The sequence below is a fragment of the Vanessa tameamea genome, chromosome 18 (genome assembly GCF_037043105.1).
Source record: "Vanessa tameamea isolate UH-Manoa-2023 chromosome 18, ilVanTame1 primary haplotype, whole genome shotgun sequence".
NCBI classification, from domain to species: domain Eukaryota; kingdom Metazoa; phylum Arthropoda; class Insecta; order Lepidoptera; family Nymphalidae; genus Vanessa; species Vanessa tameamea.
Window position 1 is genome coordinate 11,114,585 of NC_087326.1, and position 24,194 is coordinate 11,138,778.

At 33.6% G+C, this 24,194-nt stretch overlaps 1 protein-coding gene across 1 annotated transcript; it reads right to left on the bottom strand.

Annotated features, from left to right (window-relative positions):
• Positions 1-512: 512 nt before the first annotated feature.
• LOC113398300 (nose resistant to fluoxetine protein 6-like) lies at positions 513-23,514 on the bottom strand. The gene is made up of 12 exons (XM_026636962.2): positions 23,352-23,514; positions 10,618-10,757; positions 9,303-9,633; positions 8,588-8,702; positions 7,995-8,082; positions 7,563-7,729; positions 6,688-6,873; positions 4,865-5,038; positions 3,334-3,484; positions 2,726-2,912; positions 1,935-2,077; positions 513-645 (listed from the first exon to the last, which is right to left on the bottom strand). The coding sequence occupies exons 1-12, from the start codon at positions 23,425-23,427 to the stop codon at positions 529-531; spliced, it is 1,875 nt and encodes a 624-aa protein (XP_026492747.2). The 5' UTR covers positions 23,428-23,514; the 3' UTR covers positions 513-528.
• Positions 23,515-24,194: the final 680 nt, after the last annotated feature.

Consider the following 24,194-nt stretch of genomic DNA (forward strand, 5'->3'; position numbering starts at 1 on the left):
CTATTTATATAACTTTATTGTACTTTTAATTTTAAATAATCTCATTAAAAGACTAAATTATTGTTAATAAATTTACTAAAAATTGTATTAGTACAACAACATAATTAAGTACTAAATAGTTTATGTAGTCTTTGATATTAATAATCGGTGATTAATTACTTACGTTTGAGGTACCGGTAGAATAACAAAATTGTTTTAGAAGAATATTTTTGTCTTATGTTTACGGCTAAATGGTCAGCAGGTTGACAGGCTAATAGATCACCTGGTGGTAAGTGGCCACCACAGACATTTGAACTGTATGAACTTTTACCCATTTCTTACATACCCAATGCGCCACTAACATTAGGAACTGATATGATATGTCCTTGTGACTGTTACACTGGTTCACCCCAAACAACCCAACATAGGATTGTTTTTTTTTTTGATTAATTGAGCTTTATAAGTCTTGTACTTTTGAATTGTCCAATGTCGTTCTCATTTATCAGATTTAAAGAATGATTTAAGAAAAATACTTTTTGATTTTAATTTTTATTTATTATTGCCAATTAAAGCGCGCGACAGAGCCGCGAAGGGCGCCTCCACCAGTAGCCACAGCCCCGCCCCGCACAGGAAGGAGAGAAATACCGATGCACAAAGGATCATCACCTGAAAGAAAGAAAAACGTTCCAAAATTTATAATTAATAATGGCACTACGGGCTTTCCAAAAAACGAGAGCATAAGATTCCAAACCTGTGGTGTATGGTTTATATTTATTTGTTTATTTAAATTGTTGGATATTAATATGCTAGTATTTATTTGACATACTTTTGTTTTTGTTTATATATCAATACTAGCTGAACCGCGAAATTTATAAAACTTTACCTACCTTTTATAAAATGTCAAACAATTAAATTGAATTAAAAAATTATATCCTTGTCCGGGACTCAAACTATCTCCATACCAAATTTCATCTAAATCGGCTCAGTGATTTAAGCATGAATAGGTAACAAAGTTACTTTCGCATTTAAAATATTAACATACATCAGGAATAGTAGGAATTTCTCATAGAGATGAGCATTCCGTTCTAACAATATTTTAAAATATCTAAGAATACGTTAAAATAAAAACAATAAATATGTATGTATGTAATACTTGCTTAGTCCGTCTTTAACCATTAATGGTAGTTACTTATTTTAAATGGCGAACGCTTTACCAAATATTCACAATATGATAAAATGACATTGAATTTAAATCTAACGATAAATCGAGATAATCATTTGTTTAACAAACCTTGTCTTCAAAAAAACCTTGTCATTATTATTCACAGTATTAAAAGAAAATTATATCGATGGAATATCGTGAGGAAACCTGTACGTGTCATATGGAAATCGGCTACTTGTGTGTCCACCAATTGGATCGTGATGGAATAATCTCTAAAACATTTTAAATCTATTTACTACTTTAAAGGAATCTTAAATGTATCAAACATAAACTTGATTTCAAAATTAGGAAACATAATATTATTTACAAAAAATATAATTTAATGCAAATAAATTAATGTAATTTAATTCGTTGAAAAGATGAAAGAGTATTTGAAGAATCGATTTGAATAAAGAATATTTTTATTTTGAAAAATCCGTTCTAAATTTTTTGCTCTGTCGCGTACTCATCATTAAATACACGATGTTTATTTGAATCGATCGCTTTTTATATATTGTTATCCAGACAATAGAAGAAGGAATTTAAAATGAAATTTGCATATTTCCATCCGATGTTTTCCTTTACCACCGAGATGGATTATTAGCACACATTAGGCACATAAAAAATCTTTTGCTTCATGCGTTCTAACACTCAGCATCTTGTGTATATTTCCTGTTAACTATGTTAGTGTCCGTTATCTATTGTTTTTATCTATTTGAATATAGCAATCATTATTACAACAATAGATATTTACCACGTAATAGTCAGTCATGTGCAATAATTCAGTCAGAGACCCAACGAATGATCTTTGAAACATTGTGTGTAGAAGGAAAGCGCTGTAGGAGACCCGACCAGCCCAGGCGAAACCTCGCCACTCCACGATACCACGGTAGACGGCTGCAATTTAAAATATTAATCAATATTTAAAAAAAAGCAGTCTTAAATATATTTTTTTTATGATAGAGTAGGCAAATGGGTCACCTGATGGTAAGTGGTCAACACCGCCCATCGACAATGACACTGTAGTAAATATTAACCATCCTCACATCACCAATGCGCCACCCCTGGGAGCTAAGATGTTATGTCCCGTATGCCGTAGTTCACTCACCCTTACAATAATACTGCTTAATATCTGCTTAACTTGTTCCAATTTAACTTCTTTGATATACAATTCTATTGGCGAACCTGGCCCTATTGCCTTGTCTCCTCTCATATGTCCTCTTTCCCTCGTCGATCCCTACTCCCTTTTCTTCGTTACATCTCATACATACAAAGCAAAATAATCTTTACTTGAATAACTATGTTATTGATAAGTCTTTGGTCTAGCCCTTCTAGATCAATACCAGTCACGCATATACAGCATAAAACAGCGCCCATGATTGGCAGCACAAATTTCTAGTGATAATAGTGATTAAAATTTACCATTAGATGCCCCATCGGTGTAAAATCACTTACATTAATTATTAATTATAAATATACAGTCAGTACATTATTCATTTAGATAATAATTTAACGGCCAAATTCATAATGACTACCATTTCTTACTTTCGAATTTAAAGATGGTGCCAATCATGAACGCGACCATGATAGTCTGAAAGACAGGTTTGTAAAGAGTAGCGTAAGCAACTCTTATGAGCGTGGACGGCGTGAATCCATCTATATAAAAGAAGCCCCCGGAGAGTATCACAGAGACGCCCATCGGAACCAGCGACCAGAAGACCCAACGGTATTTCTGAAAAGAAAATTAAACTTAAAATTAAATCAGTAATGTTACAACACAGCGTACACAAAATTAATAAAATACAAACACAAATTAAGCATTTAAACAGAGTTGTTATTAATTAGATATAAATAGTTTAGTTAATTAAGCAATTTATATTATTTGATGGAATTATATATGTAGTGTAGTAAGGATAAAGTTTTTTACAAAACCAAAAATATTTTCTAAAATCAGATCAAATCATTTATTTTTTTATTCAATATCTTCCACAAAGAACAAAGGAATTTTGATTTGATTACACTTATTGGTCAAATTAAACAATATCACCGGTTCGGAAAATAAGAACTGGCGACAGAAACTCGGCGGGTTTTTCGTACTTATCTACTAACTTCAAAGATATATATTAAGAGTTAAGAGAGATTAAAAGAATTACCTTATATGGAGTCAAATCTTTTTCACTTTTCTGCCAATGGTAAGTCAGGAGTCCTCCGGCGAGACCCAAGGTGTAAGTGGAGATGTTAGTATGGCCCCTTATGTACACAAGATTAAATGTATCGTCGCTAACGTAGATACTACGGTAGGATCTGAAAGGAGATTCGATTTATTTAGTCTTAAAATACATTAATATGTAATCTTAGTTCCAAGTGAGTGAAACCGCGAAGTGCAGCAACTTATCATTACATAGTACAAAACAAAGTCGCTTACCGCTGTCTGTCCTTGTGTATGATTAGATCTTAAAAATTACACAATGGATTTTGACGCGGTTTTTTTAACAGAATAGATTGATACAAGAGGAAGGTTTATATGTATAATATGCACAATATAGTAGAGAAACACTAATAATTTTAGAGTTTTCTAAATTGATGTCGAAAATAAACACTAATACTACAGTATTGTGCACCTTAAAAAGGTCTTCAAAAATGTCCGCGATGGTATATGTCTATCTCCTAGGGATAGCCCACAACAACCATTTTTTATCCTTTACTTTTTACGAGAAATAATGGCTTATTTTCGAAGTGATTTTAAGCAATACAGCATTAACCCTTATTCAATTAAGTACCTTAAATACATTGTGCATTTAATATGTATCAATATGGCCCTTTACAGCATGTAATTTAAATGAATATTTTCGAAGATATTAGAGATTTAAAACGCAGAGACATAGCGGTTTGTATTAACGACTAAAAAACTGTGAATTCTAAGAAATTCTAGAATATACACGTATAGAGTTATATACGACTCTTCTTTGTAAAGTCTAATCTCACTAAACCTGAGTTTGTTAAAGAATTTATATTATCTTTTGATATGCAACATACAACAATCTTAAACGAAGTTTCATTCATATCCGAGCTATTTCATGTGCTTAATATTATGTGTTTATAAAATTAATCTCATGTTCAGCAATAAAGGAAAATATCGTGACGAAATCCCATGTGTCGGATGATATTATTCCACCTGTTCCAAACAAGCCATACTTAAAGGAACCGTAAATATAGCTCGACGGGCCTCAGGTTTACTCAAACTTTAAACCTTCTATCTAAGAGAAGTTTTGCCCAGTTAAGCCCTTACATTAGCAGCCTGTAAATTTCCTACTGCTGGGCTAAGGCCTCCTCCTCCAAAATTAGACACATGTGTATTCCACCAACCCGCATTGGAGCAGCGTGGTGGAATATGCTCCAAACCTTCTCCTCAAAGGGAGAGGAGGCCTTAGCCCAGCAGTGAGAAATTTACAGGCTGTTAATGTAGGTAATTCCTTCACCGCCGAGCGCGAGTTGAATTATAAACACAAATTAACCACATGAAAATTCAGTGGTGCTTGCCTGGGTTTGAGCCCGAAATAATCGGTTAAGATGCACGCGTTCTGAACCACGAACCACTGGGCCATCTCGGCTCTTGCCTAACATTAAATATATAGAGACTGTTTCATTAAGTACAATAATTTATTCAATAACACAAGAACTTACTCAGGCGACTGTATAACGACCGCTTCTAAGTCCTGGAAGTAAGTATGAGCTGCGGTGATGACTAGTGACACTAGGAATAATATCACGAGTGCTATTTTCCTGAGGCAAGGTCGTTGGATGACTACCAGACAGATCAAACCAAGGCAGAAAAGCTGAGTATCCGCCGCCAAGTACCTGTAAAGATACAGCACATAACAGATAAATTAATTTAAAACGAAACACGTTCTAAATAATTCTATATTTATGACTTATGATTGACTACGTTGGTCTTGTGGCTAAGTTATAAGATCGGAGATTCCTAGACTCTGAGTTCAACCCTGTATGGGGCGGCAAAGTTTATTGTTTTGATCACTCCGGTCATGTCGGATAGCCGTTCTAACGAATAATGATGTTTTTTTATTTAAACTTTTTGGGTCCCACCCGATAGTAAGTAGCCAACACCGCTCACATATATTGACACTGTGAAAGATATTTACTTTCGCTTACATAGTCAATGCGCCAACAACCTTGGAAACTAAGGTATAATGTCCTTGTGCTGGGGGAGTCCCTTCACCCAGACGGGCTTGCACTTAGCCCTACCGCCAAGTAATGAGGGAATAGACAATCTATGTTATGAATATTATTGATAATGTGAGCCGTAATAGTAAACAGATTTTTTAGTTTTAAGAAATATATCTCAAAATACTTCGTCATAAATTACTGTAGTAAGTATTTGATACGAATGTCTTGTTCGCGAGACTCGACACTCAGTCTCGTGAACAAGATAATGTCGAAATATCGAGTTCCGCCAAATAAAAATAATAAACATGCCAGGTATATATCCCGCTTCAAATACATAATCAGCCTGTAAATTTCCCACTGCTGGGCTAAGGCCTCCTCTCCCGTTGAGGAGAAGGTATGGAGAATATTCCACCACGCTGCTCCAATGCGGGTTGGTGGAATACACATGTGGCAGAATTTCGTTGAAATTAGACACATGCAGGTTTCCTCACGATGTTTTCCTTCACCGCCGAGCACGAGATGAATTATAAACAAATTAAGCACATGTAAATTCAGTGGTGCCTGCCTGGGTTTGAACCCGAAATCATCGGTTAAGATGCACGCGTTCTAACCACTGGGCCATCTCGGCTCCAAATACTTGTAGTAATATAAATAACCATGTTCATTTAATATCTTCTTCACAAAGAAAATTTTATATATAATTAAATGTTTGTAATGTCCTTATATTATTATATATACACGAAGACTCAGCAAAAGCACTTAATTATTAAATGTCCACCTTATGAACTATAGCCTTTTATAATACTGCTAAATAGTAAAGTCTCTAATATGTGATTTTTATGTTTCTAGTTTATGGAGGCATGCTTGTGCATATATTAAATATTTTACATGTGAGTGTATTTATATCTGAATTTGTACGTGTGTGAGTTTCATGTGTAGCATTTACTGCGTATATAGAGAAATAATTTACCATAGCACTATATTTATTCATTTTATATTATGTTGTAATGTTTAATTTTGTATCATTTTCATAATAACTTTATTTTTTGGTACCGATTCTCCATCGTCGTAATATTCTCAAAACCACATTGAATTTTGAGTTTTAATTTATCGAATTATAAAAATACAATATTTCTTGGGAAATTAATTTCTAACAAAATGTTATCGATCCTATATAATAGCTTACAAGTACTTTTACTTAAGAAGTTAATTTTTTTTTAAGTAAAGTTACTTAGTTAAATATAGACATAGATAAACCTTATTATTGACGTGTAAAGATTATAATATATTTCATAAAACAAATTTAACAGTATCAAACTTACCATCCTTGCGGAAAACATAAGTCGTCACTGTATATATAATTGTTGAAGTAAAATATGTTTGCCCACCAATACTGGCGACAATAGTTGGCCTCGCTGGTGACAATCATTTGCCAGAGCGGTCCATCGCCGATGTGCCGCATCCACGTGCTTATAGTGGCTATTACAAGTGCGTATGCTGGGGTCAGCCTGAAAATACAAACAATGTATTTCTATTTAAAAATAAAATATATCTGCTATATCTCAAATACAAAATAAACTACGGTGCGATTCTGAAAGAATTCACTTCGTATCTCACTCGTGAAAAGTTGATAACCGACTAACGACACGTCATTTTGATTTGTTTCGTTAGTCCATTGAAATGTTACATATTTTAGACTCCTACCTTGCGTTTCTCAGAGGACGCAATTTTATTTAGGGATGTGGGTGGGGTCTCAGTAGAAGCTTAAGATGTATGCTCGATGTATTGATTATATATGCTCCATTTTTTTTATAATCCGAGCAGATCTATTCGACCCTTAATCAGTTTTAGCAAGCAATCGATATTAATAATTTTGTGCAGGTCTACGATAGACCTGATTGAAACCTATCCGCCATTATAGATCGTTAAAAAATAATGATTTTTTATTTGACAATATATCCATCAAATTAGTATGATCAAGGTATTTCGATATTCAATCCATGAAATTCAATTACATGACAGTTCCAACTGGCGGCCATATTTGACGTTTACGTGTGCGTTCAGAAAGTGTATTCCAAATAATTTCGTGGGGGGTACGGTAGTTAGTACATTTATATTTGTTTAGTCTTATATATTTTACTCGAGCAAAGCCGGGTTTTCATCTAGTATAGTTTAAAAGCGAATATGAACACCCTACCTGACCCAACGTAATAAGATTGCCATAGGAATCTTTGTCCATTTTATCTCCTGCTTCTCAGCGTGTATTTGCAAATTGTAAGCCAGGAGAAAACTTGACATCACAAAAAATGTGTGTGTAACAAGGCTCCCGTTGAAAAGTAATTGCTTTAGAGGATCGTCGTATGCCTGAAAATTAACATAAATGCTGAATTTCAAATTATATCATTAATATCTTTTGTGTCCTAAATATTCTGACAGATTTCGCATATTTGCTCGCAAATTTCATGATCGTGTTTTAGGTGAATTTTATAGGTTTGATTTTTATTTTTTATTTTGGAAAAGTTATTCCCGAGTTAAGATTTTCAATCTTAACCTTGCTGTTATTTTAAATATGTGTTTGAGTTAATTAAAAATAACGTTAGAAAAATAAATATTATTTTCATAAGTTTACCTTTTCCAGATAAAACGGATTTTTTGTGTACGTAAATGACATCACCAGTGCTGTATGGGAGAATATAATACAAACCATTGTCATTGCTCTGAAAAAAAAAATAAGCAAATAATTTTATCTATATTAAAAAAAGAGATATGTCGTGGGACGCCCGATTGGAAAGAAGTGCTTTGCGCTAGTAATTAAAAAAGTTTGTTTTTTTTTATATTAAACCGTATATAATAGAAAGAGACACGATAAAGAGAAAGAGCCCTCACTTTCTCTTTCTCCCCTGGTGGGGCATAACTTTGCCTTAAGTGATGATTTCTGCCAAATTACCCTACTGTATGCCGCGTAAAAAAACTTCGTTCCATAAATCTTTAAGACGCGGGCGCATTTTCGTTCGCTTGCACTTGGAGGGTTCACTGGCAATTTACTCATTACTTTTTCTACTAAATATACCAAAGAGTAAATCTACTTAAGAGATCGCCAAACTAATTACTGCAAATATTTTTCCGAGATATATCCCAAAATAATCTAATCAACTACAAACATTTAATTCATATATTTTTCCTATTAACATACATTTTGCTTATAACATTTGATCGATTTACCTTATTCCATTAAATAATTTCAGTCTTTCCATTCTCAGATCCGGCCCTCTGCCTCCCGGAGCTATGAGCTTAGCCCAGTTCCTTCGTAATGAAAACGCTAACAAATACTGATTCCCTGTGAAGAAAAAGAAATACCCTTATTACTCGTATAAATTATACAATTAGTTTTTTTGTCGAAATCAACGAACGTTCCTCCCTGGCAACCTTTTGCAGAGAGGTCTGGTTAGTAAATATGTGTGTACAATAATTTATGCTATTCTTTTTTCTTGGAGTTTTAAGGCTTTACCCGCCTTTCTGTGTAGAAACCGCTCACTCACTTCAAGCCAAGCAACAATACTTCGCATTGTTGTGTTCCGGTTTGAAGTGAGCCAGTATATCTACAGGGAAAATAATGTCTTAGTTCACAATGTCGGTGGCGAATTGGAGATATGTGGAATTATTGATATCTCTTACAGAACCAATGTCTATGGGCAGAGGTCACTTACCAATATGAGGCCCATTTGCCAGCCAGCCTACCTATATCAAAATAAAAATAAAAACATTCAGAAATTTCACAATCGACTTCTTCACTACATCCGCTCAGCTTTTATAGACCTCAAAGGTTTTATAGACCTCAAAGCGTTCACGGCTCACTATTGACTCCATTATACTCTAGCAATAAAACCTCATCTTTGCCCTCTAACACTTAACATGCACAATAAAATAAATTTATTACCCTTCTTGGGATCTTCATCACATAAAATTATATCGTAAAAACTTCCTATTGCGTTGAACATTATCAACAGGATGTAAATAGTTGCTACGACATAATCACTTGTATCCAAAATCACTTTATCTTCATTTCGTTTACAATAGTGTAATTCGGCCAACTTAGCCTGTAATTTATATTTCCTCCATATGGTTTCGTTGATGCATCCTTCGAGGGTCCTTTCTGGATCCATTGTTGTATTTGATGCATCGAGATAATGCTTACAAGAACTTGTTAGGCATACAGCTCTGTGTATACGGGTATGGTTGAAATGTTTCGCTTCGTCAGCTGAGTATTCCTGTTGAAAAGATAAAACTAAAATTATTTGAATTAACATTATTTTGTACAGCTTTTTAATGCAAAAGTTTATTTAATATTGTTATGTCATTGGTGATATAATAATAAAGTGTGAATTTTGAATTTCATATCTCTAGAAGAGGAAATCATACGGTCAAAATATTTGTAGGTTCTTACGTAACAAAAAATAATAGCATTGATGGTAAAATTATGGTGATACAGCAATGTATCTAAATAAAAACAAAATATATAAATTATATTTTGTATAAAATAAACTTGGAGATGAAAACGTAATTTATTAAGGCTCAAAAATAAACTTTAGAAAATAAAATTTAAAAACGAATCAATCATATAGAGATCACATAGCCAAGTTTCTATTTTTAAACTTATAACTTACTTATTATATACCTAATACGGAAATTCTTACAACAATTATTTATATCTAGTTACCATGTACATGGCGCTCGTTTAATAATATTAAATTAAATTCAAATACTATTAGAATCCGTCCAGCCATTCGAGTATATATTGAATAACAAACACACAGATACTCGTATCTTTCGCAAGGACGGTTCGCGTGAGGCTGGACGTAAATGTTTGCAATATCTATTTCCTTGCAGTGTTATTAAAATAAACTGCACTGACTGTGAACAAATGGTGTGAATAATTACTGATATTGTTATTCTTTTAGTTGTAAGAGGTCAACTAATTGTTTGAAAATATGAAATAGTATTTATTTATAATACCGCACTCATATATGACGAACGACATTTTTTTATGGACTTTGAATGTACGTGAATATAAACCTAACAAATTCCATCAAATTGAATATCTTAATTACTAATGATGAACAAACTATTTTCATCCGAGAACGAAATGCTTATATAAAGTAAATTTTTATTATAAAGAGGGTATATAGGTTCTTAGGTAAGCAGACCCTTTCCTCAAGCTCATTCTATTATCACTGTATGGCGACTGTACTCACCCGTATAAAATGCATAAGATTCGAGTGACCCTCACTATAGAGGTCGAACGAAGAAACACAATACGTGCCCCCTTGCTCCAACATACAGTCCCCGTAGTTGTCCATCTCGAACAGTGGAGGCATCTTGAGGTATTCACTTTCTGACAAACATTTAATAAAATTTGAAGTTAAATAAAATAATATATATATATGTATATATTAAGCGAAATACCACTCACTGATTAATTACGTAATCTCAGAAAGTATAACACTTACAAAACTTGAAAATTTAACAGGTAGGTCCCTTATAGAATGTAGACTATAAACGGATTTTACGAAACTCCACCCCTAAGAGGGTAAAACGAGGGTCGGAAGTTTTGGAAAGCCGCAAGTTCAGTTATTCTTTTTATAATAATAGTGGCGTATAAACGCTTCGCTTATAATATAGTCGCTTCAACGTGTGTAATAAAAACTATGTACGTAATTCATTTTATTTATTCATTTTTCCCGCGTGTTAAGTAATTAAGTTTTTGTTTTTCTCTCACATACTAATATGAATGTTTGTATATATTTTTGTTTTACTTCGTGGTATTTGCCACATATACTATCTTTTCCTTTTAGGGTTGACTGCCATTTGGCCCTTATGTGTATCTTAGCATATTTTTTGCCAATAAATATTACCTGCTCAGAAGGTTTTTTTCAAAAGCGTTTGATAGAATTTGATTATTCATGACTTATTATATCTAAAATTTTAGATTTAGTAAACATGATAACATTTTACGTCTGATCAATCATTTCTTTCGCAGCGATTATAAATTGTAACTGCAATGAATTATGTATTATTTTTCCTTAATAAATACGTAGTTAACTATTGTTTATTTTGTAAATGTAATTCTTCTAGTGTGAACTATTTACCGAATGTTAAGTTTTCATTACTTAAGGTATACATATTTATATAGCAGTACTTATTGAACATACGCGACTAGATTTTCATTTGTTTTATATGTATGTTAAATAAAAAGTTAACAGATATGTGTTGAAGCTACCTATCCAATACCTTCTAATCTGAGTTCCTTGCTAACGCTCCGAAGAATCCCCAGTCCGAACTAGTGGTAGCTTCACATATTTTTTGTAAATTAAAAATTAAAAAGTGGCTACGATTAGTAACATTTGTATTTGGTCAACTTTGCTACTTATATGTTTAACATTAAACATCAAATCAAATCAAGTTTATTCAAGTAAACTTCACAACGAAGCGTTTTTGAATCGTCAATATTAAAATACTACCACCGTTTCGTAAAGCAGCCTCCAGCGAGAAGAAACGGCAAGAAACTCGCATAGTTGCTCTTTTTAAATAAACAGATTAACAATGCTGTTTTTTACAATAATTAGTGTCCTGTGTTGGAACCCGAGCCTAAATCCAGGCGTTTTTTTCTAAAAAGTACTCTTTTAATGAATAATAAGACTTATTTATTAATTTAGTCTTAATAAACTTTTTAAATTTCGTAAATGGTAAATTGGTTACATTTCCCGGTATCTTATTATATATGCGTATACCATTGCCCAAAAACGTTCTCTGTACCGTATGCAAACGGAAAGTAGGGGTTACAAGTTTATTCTTATTTCTGGTATAAATAGTATGTATATCAGCTTTTATGGAATACTTTTGTATATTCTTCTGTATAAACATTATATTATCATAAATATATTGTGAAGCAGCCGAAAGAAATAGTTGTATTAAGCACCAATTTCTTTAAATTTTTCGCGTAATGATGTCCTAGAGCTAATATTGTAAATAGTTCGAATAGCTCTCTTCTGCAGAATAAATACTATTTCAATATCTGCTGCACTACACCATAACAACATTCCATATGACATAAGACTGTGAAAATTACTAAAATAAACTAGTCTAGCAGTACTTATGTCCGTGAGTTTTCTTATTGTCTTTATTGCATAAATGGCACTACTTAGTTTACCTGCCAGGGCATACAAATGGGTGCCCCACTGAAGTTTGGAGTCAAGGGTTATGCCAAGAAACGCCGTCGACTCGACAAACTCAAGCCTTTCATTATTCAAAATGACGGCAGAAGAATTTGATTTGACATTTGACAGAGTAAACAAAATACATTTAGTCTTTTTTGCATTTAGTACCAAATTATTTATGTCTAACCAACCAAGAACCCGCGACAGAGCACTACTTACAACGTCATAGTTGTTTATTTTTCTGTCGAGTTTAAAAATAAGGGATGTATCATCTGCAAACAGTACAATGTCGCAAATCTTATTTACAAAATAAGGTAAATCATTTATATATATTAAGAACAGGAGAGATCCTACAATTGAACCCTGTGGTACACCCATTTGCGCCAGAGCGCCATTTGATTTTGCACCGTTAACAACAACCTTCAAAACTCTTTCATTAAGGTAGGAGGAAATGAATTTCAATGCAGGGCCCTTGATTCCATAATAATTAAGGTTTTCTAGAAGAATATCATGCCTAACGCAATCGAAAGCTTTTGATAAGTCACAAAAAACTCCAATAGCATTTTGTGACTTCTCCCACGCATCATAAATGTGCTCAACAAATGCTATACCCGCATCAGTAGTCGAGCGACCTTTAGTAAAACCGAACTGTTGAGAATGCAATAGCTTATTCGAGTTAAAGTATAACAACAATTGATTAAGCATGATTTTTTCAAAAATTTTACTTAATACTGGCAAAATAGAGATCGGTCTATAATTTTTCGGGTCATTTTTATCACCGGACTTAAATAATGGGATTACTTTACTTAATTTTAATAGATCTGGAAAAATAGCAGATTGTATACATTTATTAAAGATGATAGCTAAACAAGGTGCCAAGTCGACAATTACCTTGTTAATAAACAACTTGTAACTGATAGATCCCATAGATCGCTGGTTTTTTTAAGATTTAATGTTTTAAATTTTTTTAATACATCGTACGGAGTTATACTCTCAAAAGAAAATTCTAACTCATTCTGGGGAACGTAATACTTAAGTAAGTCTAAGGCGTCATTGGGTGACGTATTAAGTCCTTTAGTAGTATTCAAAGGAATATTAGAGAAATTATACATCGCCAATGCGCTATCAAATTAAGATTCCCTTGATGTGTCCCTTGATATATTAATTATTATGTAAAAAAAATTTTGATAATTTAAACCCGACTACGGAAATAATCGTAGTCGATTTCAACACTTAGGGCTATCATCTTATTATTGTACATTACACGGACAATCACAAGTTTTATACAACGTGTCCAGATTTAGAGGAACTATCAAAAATACTTACGAAGTTACCTTACCAAATATTAAACGACCACTTTGCGAAAACATTATGCAATGATACGTTTTATTTGGACGAACGACCTTTGATATGTACAGAGTTACAAACGATTTGTTTTGGTCCAACCTAAATTTAAATTGTCTACATTTGCCATAGACAGTTATTTTTCATTATCATACTAATACTAACTCCTACTACTGAATATTAAACATATCTTAATATTAAGTAAGCCGATTTTTTTTCCAGTGATTATGGAATGATGGCTCCATATAAAAAATCGGTTATGGTCTCATTTTAAAGAGCTCCAGCCGTAGATGTGCAGAAAATTAAATAAGATTCATGATTGCAATTTACTAAATTGGTTACGATTTAACAAAGAATTAATTTTTGAGAGCGGAAAAAAGTTACTTGACGTTTGAGAGCGGTACTACTGCTGTATAAGAAAAAATAAATAAAAATAAACATTCTAATAGAACTCATATATATACTATTTGATAATAAGAAATTAATTTAAAAGGGGTTTCATCATTTTGACACCAAATGTAGAGGAGTGACTTGCAGTTTACAATGGAATGAAATCAAAACAGAACCTGTCATAGGCTTCCACATTCCTAAAATATCTTTTGAATAAACGCGAAGTTTCGCGGGAGACCCACTAGTATTATTTTGAAGTAATATTGCAGTGGTGTGGTTACCCCTAGACATTGGCTATGTCAGAAATATTTAGCATCACTTACATCGTGAATGTGCTACCAACTTTGGGAACTTAGAGAAGTCCCTTGTGCGAGTAGTTAGACCAGCTCAGTCACCCTTCAAGGACACAGCCGTGGTAATTATTGCTGCTTGTATAGAATAAATGATGAGTGGGTAGTACCTTCCAAGACTGGTTAACACTAAGGTTTACTAAAACCAATCAAAATCAAAATATAATTTATACAAGTGTGGGGGGACCTAACATCTCAGTTCCCAACATTGGTGGCGCGTTGGTGATGTAAGCTAATGTCCATGGACAGTGGTGACCGCTTACTATCAGGTTGCCTATTTGCCCGTCCACTAATCTATGCATATAATTAAATACATAATACAGCCACCAATTGCTTAAAATAGATTCGTTCCGTTTGTAATGTTTAAAAGTTCACACACGTTTCCTTCAAAAAACGCATTTATATTCGTCTTGCTGATATTAATCTTTGAAATAATTTGTTTTTATCCTTATTTAGTCACTACGATGAGATACGAGATACTATAAAACAAAGTCGCTTCCCGCCGCCTGTACGCTTGGATCTTTTAAACTAGCCGACGAATACTTATGTGATTTTGCATCAATAATTAGAATGATTCGATAGGAAGATTTATACTATAATACATACGTACATATCTTCTATATATATAAAATAACATGTCCTGACTGACTGATTCATCATCGCCGAGCGTAAGCTATTAAAGTTTAAGAAAAAGGGCTATGTAATTTGGTGAGTAGGATCGTTTCATTGAGTAAAGGAAGGAATTTTGGAAATTCAACCTCTAAGGGGGTCAAATAGGGGTTAATAGTTTGTATGAAAGTTCATCATTTTTTAAGTTATAAACATAAAACTTTATATTTGGGATACTGATTTAAACTAAATAGATATGAATTTAAGCGTTTCTGCACATTCTACCCCTAAAGCGTGTAATAGAGATTGATTAATCTTTATTTTTGAGCTACTGGTTAGAAATGAGTAGATATGTATTTAAATGTTTCTGGATATTGTACCCCTAAGGGTTTAAATAGGGGTTGAAATTTCGTATATAGCTTAGTCTTAAAGTCCGTCATTTTTTAAGTTAGAAGATTTGCGCGCTAATAATGTTACTGCGGAATTTAAGACCTCCAAAATCATGCAACCGCACCAGATTAGTGATAACTACTCTCCATTGTAATGTCATAGAGGCTACAGCTATCACTGGATGTGCCAAAGGAGAAACAATGTATATTCCACGAATAACTTTGATACCACCAGAATACCCCTTTAAGTTCAAGTCGCAGTTAAAGTCTGCTTCGCTATGACAATTAATAAAGCACAAGGTCAAATCTTTAAAATGGCCGGAGTAGACCTAAGAGAAGACTGTTTTCACGCAGCCTGGTGAATCTAGCCCACGAAAGTCGAACCACAAATGTGGTATACAAAAAAGTCTTAAAGTAACGTGACACGCGAGGAAAGCCGAGGGCAACAGCAAGTAAAATATAAAAAATTTCAACTTCTCTAACCGGCAAAAGAAATTTTTTGTTTTGTATGTTCGTTCTTCAATATAAAAGTTGTATAACGACCCCTATATATAATTTATTAATATGCATAGTGTAAGCGTATCCACAACCCGAATAGTGCGTGGTGGAATATGCTCCAAACCTTTTCCTCAAAGGGAGGGGAGGCCTTAGCCCAGCAGTGGGAAATTTACAGGCTGTTACTGTACATAACAATCGCAAACGTTTAAGTTTTATAATTATATGCAACTATTTCCTCAATTCCTTCAAAGATCAACATTAAACTTGAACTCCGGTTCATTGTTAACGTCCACAGTCACTGTCCACGGAACCGTAATGAATTACCAGATAAACTACATTGATGCTAACCAGATACCTGTGACGATACAATCTATATTTATGCATTGTTCATATAGTTCAAACCCCGGGCTGGTAAAAAAAATATTTATTTAGTGTTGAAGGGAAACAAACAAAGTCCCCTCTTTTTGTGGCCTCGAGGCTCTAGCCTGAATCCCCTACATTCGGCCCTGGTTTTTGCACTATACGTCATACGTAATTGGCTGGTCTTACTTGTGAATACACGAACTCTCGAAATTTCGGGTTCCGACTGCAAATTGAATCTTTCTACCTTAACGTAAGCATCGTCGACGGTTTATTTATTTATTTATTTATTTATTTATTTATTTGGGAAACAAACAATTTTAAAAACACTGTAATATAAAACAAAAATAACATAAAACACAAATCAATCAAGTTTCCACTTAAAGCTAATACACAAAAAAAAATAAAATAAAATTAAAAAATAAAATTAAAATTAAAACAAAAATAAAAACAGCATATAAGTAATTATCAATTTAGATACAGTTAACATTTTAAGATATCACGAACTGCTCTTTTATATACACCAATTTTTGGGCAAAAAATGTCTAATTTTTGGAAGTTATTATTATGATTTAAGCAAGAACGGTACAAAAACACATTTTTTGTAAATTTATTTTTACATGAGGGTACAAAGAACAATGAATTATTTCTAGCACTAAGACGAGGACATTTAAATAATATGTTACTTAGAAGATATTTAGAGTCAACCATGTTATTGATTATTTTATACAAATATAATTGGTCTCTTAATTGTCTACGCACAGTTAATGGGACTATTCTAGAGATATCTTCGTTATCAGATAAACCAGCTCTGAATCGCAAATGTTTTAAGAACTTATTTTGTAATCTTTCTATCTTATCTACATGGATGTTATAATTGGGATTCCAAACTGTAGAACAATACTCAAGTATAGACCTCACGTATGCGTTGAATAAAAGAATAAGGGTGGAGCAATGTGTAAATTCTTTACTCAATCTTAAGATGAACCCAAGCATACGATAAGCCTTGGAAGTGATATTATCGATATGACAAGTAAACGCTAACTTGTGGTCTAAAAGTACACCCAGATCCCTAACCTCTGATATTCTGGCTAACAAGGTATCCTGTAGAGAGTAATTATATACGATAGGGTTTTTTTTCCTTGTGAACGTAATTATGTTACATTTTTTAATATTTAGATACAAAAGATTTTTAATGCAATAGTTACTTAAGCTATTAAGGTCAGATTGAAGTGAAACACAGTCTTGAGCCGAATTTATAGTTTTAAAAATTTTTATGTCATCCGCATAAAGTAAAATATTGGAATTAGATATGATTTGGGTAATATCATTAATAAAAATATTGAACAATAAAGGCCCAAGGTGAGACCCTTGTGGTACACCTGATGTGACGGGCACAAATGATGAACAAAACCCTTTAACAGCAACAGCTTGACTGCGGTCTCTTAAATATGATTCAAGCCAGCGAAGTAGATCACCGTGTATACCTAATAAATTAAGCTTTTTGATTAATAGGGAATGAGAAATCTTATCGAATGCCTTTGAATAGTCCGTGTACACTACATCCACCTGACCACCACTATCCATCACAGCTATAAGTTGATGAGTAAATTCACATAAATTAGATTCAGTCGACCTACCATCAATAAACCCATGCTGTTGATCAATAATTTACACGGTTAAATTACGACGAAAACTTGTATTAATAATTACGATTGTTATTGAACAGTATTGCATTACTGCAATTATATAATGTTATGTATATTATGTTATGTATATTATTATAATAAATATTATTAATAATAAGAATTAAGCGGCGCCATAAAAGATGAACACGTATACTAAAGACAGTAGAGCTAGACTATTCATTATATTTTAGTTCCACAAAATTTTAAAAATGGTGCTAAATTTATTGTTAATAAAATTAATCTTTCACTTATGTGAAAGAATCAGAAGCTATCTTTTTTTAACCCTAAGCATGAGAACGAGATAGAAATACATTTAGTCACGTCAAAGTCGTATAGAAAATGAATTGTCACCTACGTTTGTGACTGTACTCGAAAACATCACGATGGAAGTCAGGTTTTTATATATGAGAAATCCATCGAATTTTGAGTCCTAAGATATAATATTCTGAAGAGTAAATATCGTAGCAATCATATTGAGATCAGTATTGTTTAAAGTTTGGCTTCCATTAGGTAGCTTCTCCTCAGCTCTGAAGTATTCTGACTTTTTTCTTATGGTCTATGGTAAGTGGTCACCATCGCTATTGAAATTTTTACTATATGAAGTATAAACCATTCCTTATATCAGCAATATATTAACAACCTTGAGAATTAAGATACTATATCCCTTGAGCCTGTGTTTACACTCACTTAGCCTTCAAACCGGAATACAACCATTCTAAAGCATTGTTATCGGTAGAATAGCCGAGTGGGTGGTACGTACCCAGACAGGCCTGCACAAAGCCCTACCAACAAGTAATACCACATTATCACATATGATACTGCTACTACATCTATGACACAGATAATTAATCCATTTCATTCTACAAAAAAGAACTGCTCAATTGTTGAAGCGCCTAATACCTCAATATAATATTATTAATCAAAAATACTTTATCCAAGTAAGCTTACAATCACTTTTAATTTTAAAAGACATATTATCGTATAATATCGTCACAGGGTCACTATAGATACTACCAAGAAGACTCGAGGAGAAACTTTCTACTTACATTTTGTTGGGAATATAACAATTAATGAAAATTAGTGAAAAATATTCATTCTAATAACTTTTATACTTTTGACAATACGTCAAAAGTCTGTGTTAGAGTACCTGTACTATACTGGAGGTCTCTCTAGTAATATTTCTTGTACAGTGCAATTAGTAGTTAAACAAGAAAACAACTTAATCGTGATAACAAGACTTGATAGCTAATAAATAACATAATGATAGCTAATAAATAATATAAAATTTATGTATTCTTGTATTATAAATTGAATATTAACTCGCATTTATAATATATGAATATGCTCTCTGTCTGTTGCTCTTTCGCGGGCAAACCACTGAACAGAATTTGACGAAATTTGGTATGAAGCGAGCTTGTAACACAACAGGTTTTTTACTCTTCATGTCTAACAGCTGACGTAGCTTTAGTTTTATAATCCTGCATTGTGTAATATGCCACGTTTAATTTTTATTACATAATATATAAACAAAAAGTCTGGCAAAGACAACTATCTGCAGAATATTATTTATTTGTATTAAAACGGTACTACGGCTTAATATAAATAACTAATATTAATTAGAATGAAACTTACACAATAAAATCTGCAGTGTGCATATTCTTTTACCCATTATTTTTAATTACACCGCAATAGCCTGTGTTTAAATGGAATTAGTCCTTATTGACTTCTGAACCTCATCAAGGGTAAATAAGACTTATTATTATAATAACACTGTATTTAATTGTGACATATGTGTTGAGAAACCGAGACGGAGCCGTGGTAAGAAATATGATTATTGCAGAATCGAACCCAGGCAAAGCATCTCCTCGAACAGCCCAGCAGAGGGATATTTAGAAGGTGTGACATTACTTTTACTTTTGACAATACGTCAAAAGTATGTGTCAGAGTACCTGTACTATGCTGGAGGTCTCTCTAGTAATATTCCTTGTACAGTACAATTAGTAGTTAAACAAGAAAACAACTTAATCGTGATAGCTAATAAATAATATAATTATAGCTAATAAATAATATAAAATTGATGTATTCTTGTATTATAAATTGAGTATTAACTCGCATTTATAATATATGAATATGCTCTCTGTGTGTTGCTCTTTCGCGGGCAAACCACTGAACAGAATTTGACGAAATTTGGTATGAAGCGAGCTTGTAACACGGCGTAGGTTTTTTACTCTTTATGTCTAACAGCTGACGTAGCTTTAGTTTTATAATCTTGCATTGGGTATATGCCACGTCTTATTTTTATTACATAATATATAAACAAAAAGTCTGGCAAAGACAAATATCTGCAGAATATTATTTATTTGTATTAAAACGATACTACGGCTTAACATAAATAACTAATAAATAATGAAACTTATACAACAAAATCTGCAGTGTGCATATTCTTTTACCCATTCTTTTTAATTACACCGCAATAACCTGTGTTTAAATGGAATTAGTCCTTATTGACTTCTGAATTAATTAAATTAAATTAAATTATTAATTTAATTTTACTATGGTACGCTTAAAATATATAATTCACATGAAAAATGAATATAACATTCTGCATATGACGTATTATTTTATTATTTTGACACTAAATTATTGATATTATTTTTAATCAGTTATGGGATTTTATAAATTGATTTATATTGTTAAATTTTACTGAAGAATTATTACAATAATGTTTTGGTAGTTAACTTAACTAACGCATTGGATTACTGTAATGTTAGATAAGTTTTTTTTTTGTAAAAAATAATAAATAAATTTTATTATAAATGTATGGTATATCATAGTACCAAGCTGTGTTGTTGTTCTCCTGCCTGATTTTGGTCGCAGCGGTAATGCTGAAACTGCACTGGATATTAATTATTCTTCAGGGCTTTGTGCAGTACCGTCTGGGTATATATAATTATGTTATATATGTTAAATGGCACTCATCCTTTATTCTGCCGCCAAGAATACTTAATATTGTGTTCTGGTTGATGTAAGGGGTGCAAACTACACCTTAGCGCCCCAAGCCAACCTCACCTGCCCCTGGTGCATCCTGCCGACCAGCAAACGAGGCTCTGGCGACCGACTGATGCGGTATAACCATAAAAAAATAGGCGTAGCTAAATACCACAGGCCGGTGACGGACAAAAGGCACATATTCAGAGACGTCTCAGTGATCGACAGGTTCAATACCGGTAGTGATCACCGACTTGTCCGGGGCTCTCTGAATATCAATTTTAAGGCCGAGCGCGTCCGTCTGATGAAGTCTACACTCCGACCATCCCTGCTCCAAACCATTGCAGGATCTGAAACGTTCCAGTCAAACCTGGATCACCGATTCGCTGCCGTGAAAACCACAACAGACGTAAACCAGAACCTCGAAAATGTAGTTAGAATTCTCAGGGAAGAAGGCACGAGATTTTGTAGCATGCAGCGTAAGGGCAGAAAGTCCAAACTTACGGAAGAGACTTTAGGGCTAATGAAGAAACGACGTGAAAACCCACCAGTCACTTCGTCAGAGAAACGGCAACTGAACCAAGAGATCAGCAAGCGTGTACGACACGACCTCCGGTGCTCCAATACTCTTACGATTGAAAGAGCCATCGAGCAGAATCGGGGGTCTAAGGTGTTCGTACAATCTTTTGGAAGGAGCCACCTGACGAAGTTGACCACAGCAAGTGGAGAAGTCGTTTCGTCCAAGGCGGCAGTTCTTTCGGAAGTAGAGGACTACTAGAGTGAAGAGGGCAGACATTGCGATTAGGTAGAAACAACTTTCAGGACGAGTTGAATAGAAGAATTCAGCTAGGTTGGGCAGCATTTGGGAAGTTACGACGAATCTTCACATCGTCGATCCCTATGCGTCCGACCCGTCATGACATACGGAGCCGAAACGTGGACACTCACGACAAAGCTGGTCCAACGGGTTAAAGTCAGCGTGCTATGGAAAGGGCTATATTCGGAGTATCTCTGAGGGATCGCATCAGAAATGAGGTGATCTGTCAGAGAACCAAAGTCATCGTCATAGCCCACCGGATTAGTAAGCTGAAGTGTCAGTGGGCCGACCATATTTTTCGTAGAACCGATAACCGTTGGGGAAAACGTGTTCTAGAGTGGAGACCGCGTCTCGGTAAACGTAGTGTAGGACGTCCTCAGGCACGGTGGAGTGACGATTTGCGCAAGACCGCTGGCAGGAGCTGGATGCGAGTTGCCGAAGAAAGACCACAGTGGCGTGCATTTGGAGAGGCCTATGTTCAGCAGTGGACGAATGCGGGCTGATGATGATGATGTGTTCTGGTTCGAAGGGTGAGTGGGACAGTGTAACTAAAGGCACAAGGGACATAACATCTTTGGTTAGGTAAATATCATGTCAAAAATATTTATAATTAAAACTTATTACTCACTCAAAGACTATAGATGTTAAAAAGGATAAGTAATAAATTATAAGTATTTAATTGTCATATCTTTGTGAATTGAACATTCGGGCGCCACGTTTTGAGAGACGCTGCGCCGATGATGGACGTCTTGAAACATCGATGAGATGTCCCAGGTCTTTTAAAATACTTTTGAAGATCGTGAAGTTCAAGGTGAAGATCGCCAGAATCCTGCTTGTACCTGGGCCCGTGTTGTGTTTAAGACGGGGCGAGGCTGATTACATACATACATATAAACAGTGTAAAAAGCTTTTAAATTGCTTTCTGCCTCGGCCTGTACCATCGCTATCTTTTTCCAAGCAACTCAATAGATTTCGACACGGTTTTCACTGAGAGAAAAAATGATAAACGAGGCTTATATGTTACATAATTTGTAAATATTTGGTACAAGATGGCTGAAGTATGAAGGTGTTTATCCAAATTATCCTATATCGCTATATCAAAACAATGTGCTATATATATCTGAATTACTTATATATCTCTCTATCGAACATTATTACGAACCACGAATGTAACGCATTAAAAACATATAGCAAGATATTTACGTAAAAACAGTGTACAATTATTCGTACAGAGTAAAATGTATTTATTTATTTTTTTTGTCAGAATTTTTTAGGACCTTGTACATAATAAGCTAGAAATATCTAAAAATTGGGACAATATAAAGAAAAAACAACTTACCGTTAACAGTATTAATGACAGCCGAGCCTTCCTTTAAAAACAAAACTAATAAAACTATAGGAATAATTTTTACCATTTCTATACAATTTCTTTAATGTTTAAAAAAAATGTCTGGTGCTTAGACCAGTTGAACACGTCTTGTGTTAAACGTGCACTATGTGTGTTGTAATTCAAATATATAAAACTATTATCCTTATTTTAATGGGAACATTTTACTTTAAAGACCTTAACGCTAAGGTCACCATGTTATAGGAGCAAAAAGGGAATAGTTTTTGACCCAAAATCACGCTGTAAATATATTATCATGTCGTATATTTTAAATACAGATATATATTTTTTAATCGAAATTATATTAATAGAGATGATATTCATATTTTCTTCGCATTCTTTTCTCGCATATTATTTATTAGTTTATTTTTTTATAACTTGTGTATCTATCTTTTTATCGTATTCATTTTTTTATTATGTACAATGAGTTTTAGTGTAATTATACAGATACTTACAAGTACGTATATTTCGTAGATTTTGTACGATTAACTTACACTAATCAATTTATTTGCGGTTAAAAAAAAACCATTAACAACGTTTAATACCAAGAAGCAGACGAGACAGATACTAATTATCAAAATAAACATATCCTGAATCAGGTTACGAAGAATATGGCGACACTACTTAGCGTCAGCGTCTACGTATAGAATATTTTACGGTAAATTAATTTCAATATATATCGTTTAATCAGATGAAAAGTTGCAATTTGAACTATCAAATAAATATTTGTATTATGGTAAAGTTGAAACAGCCTGTAAATACCAGATCCCACGGCTGGGCTAAGGCCTCTGCTAT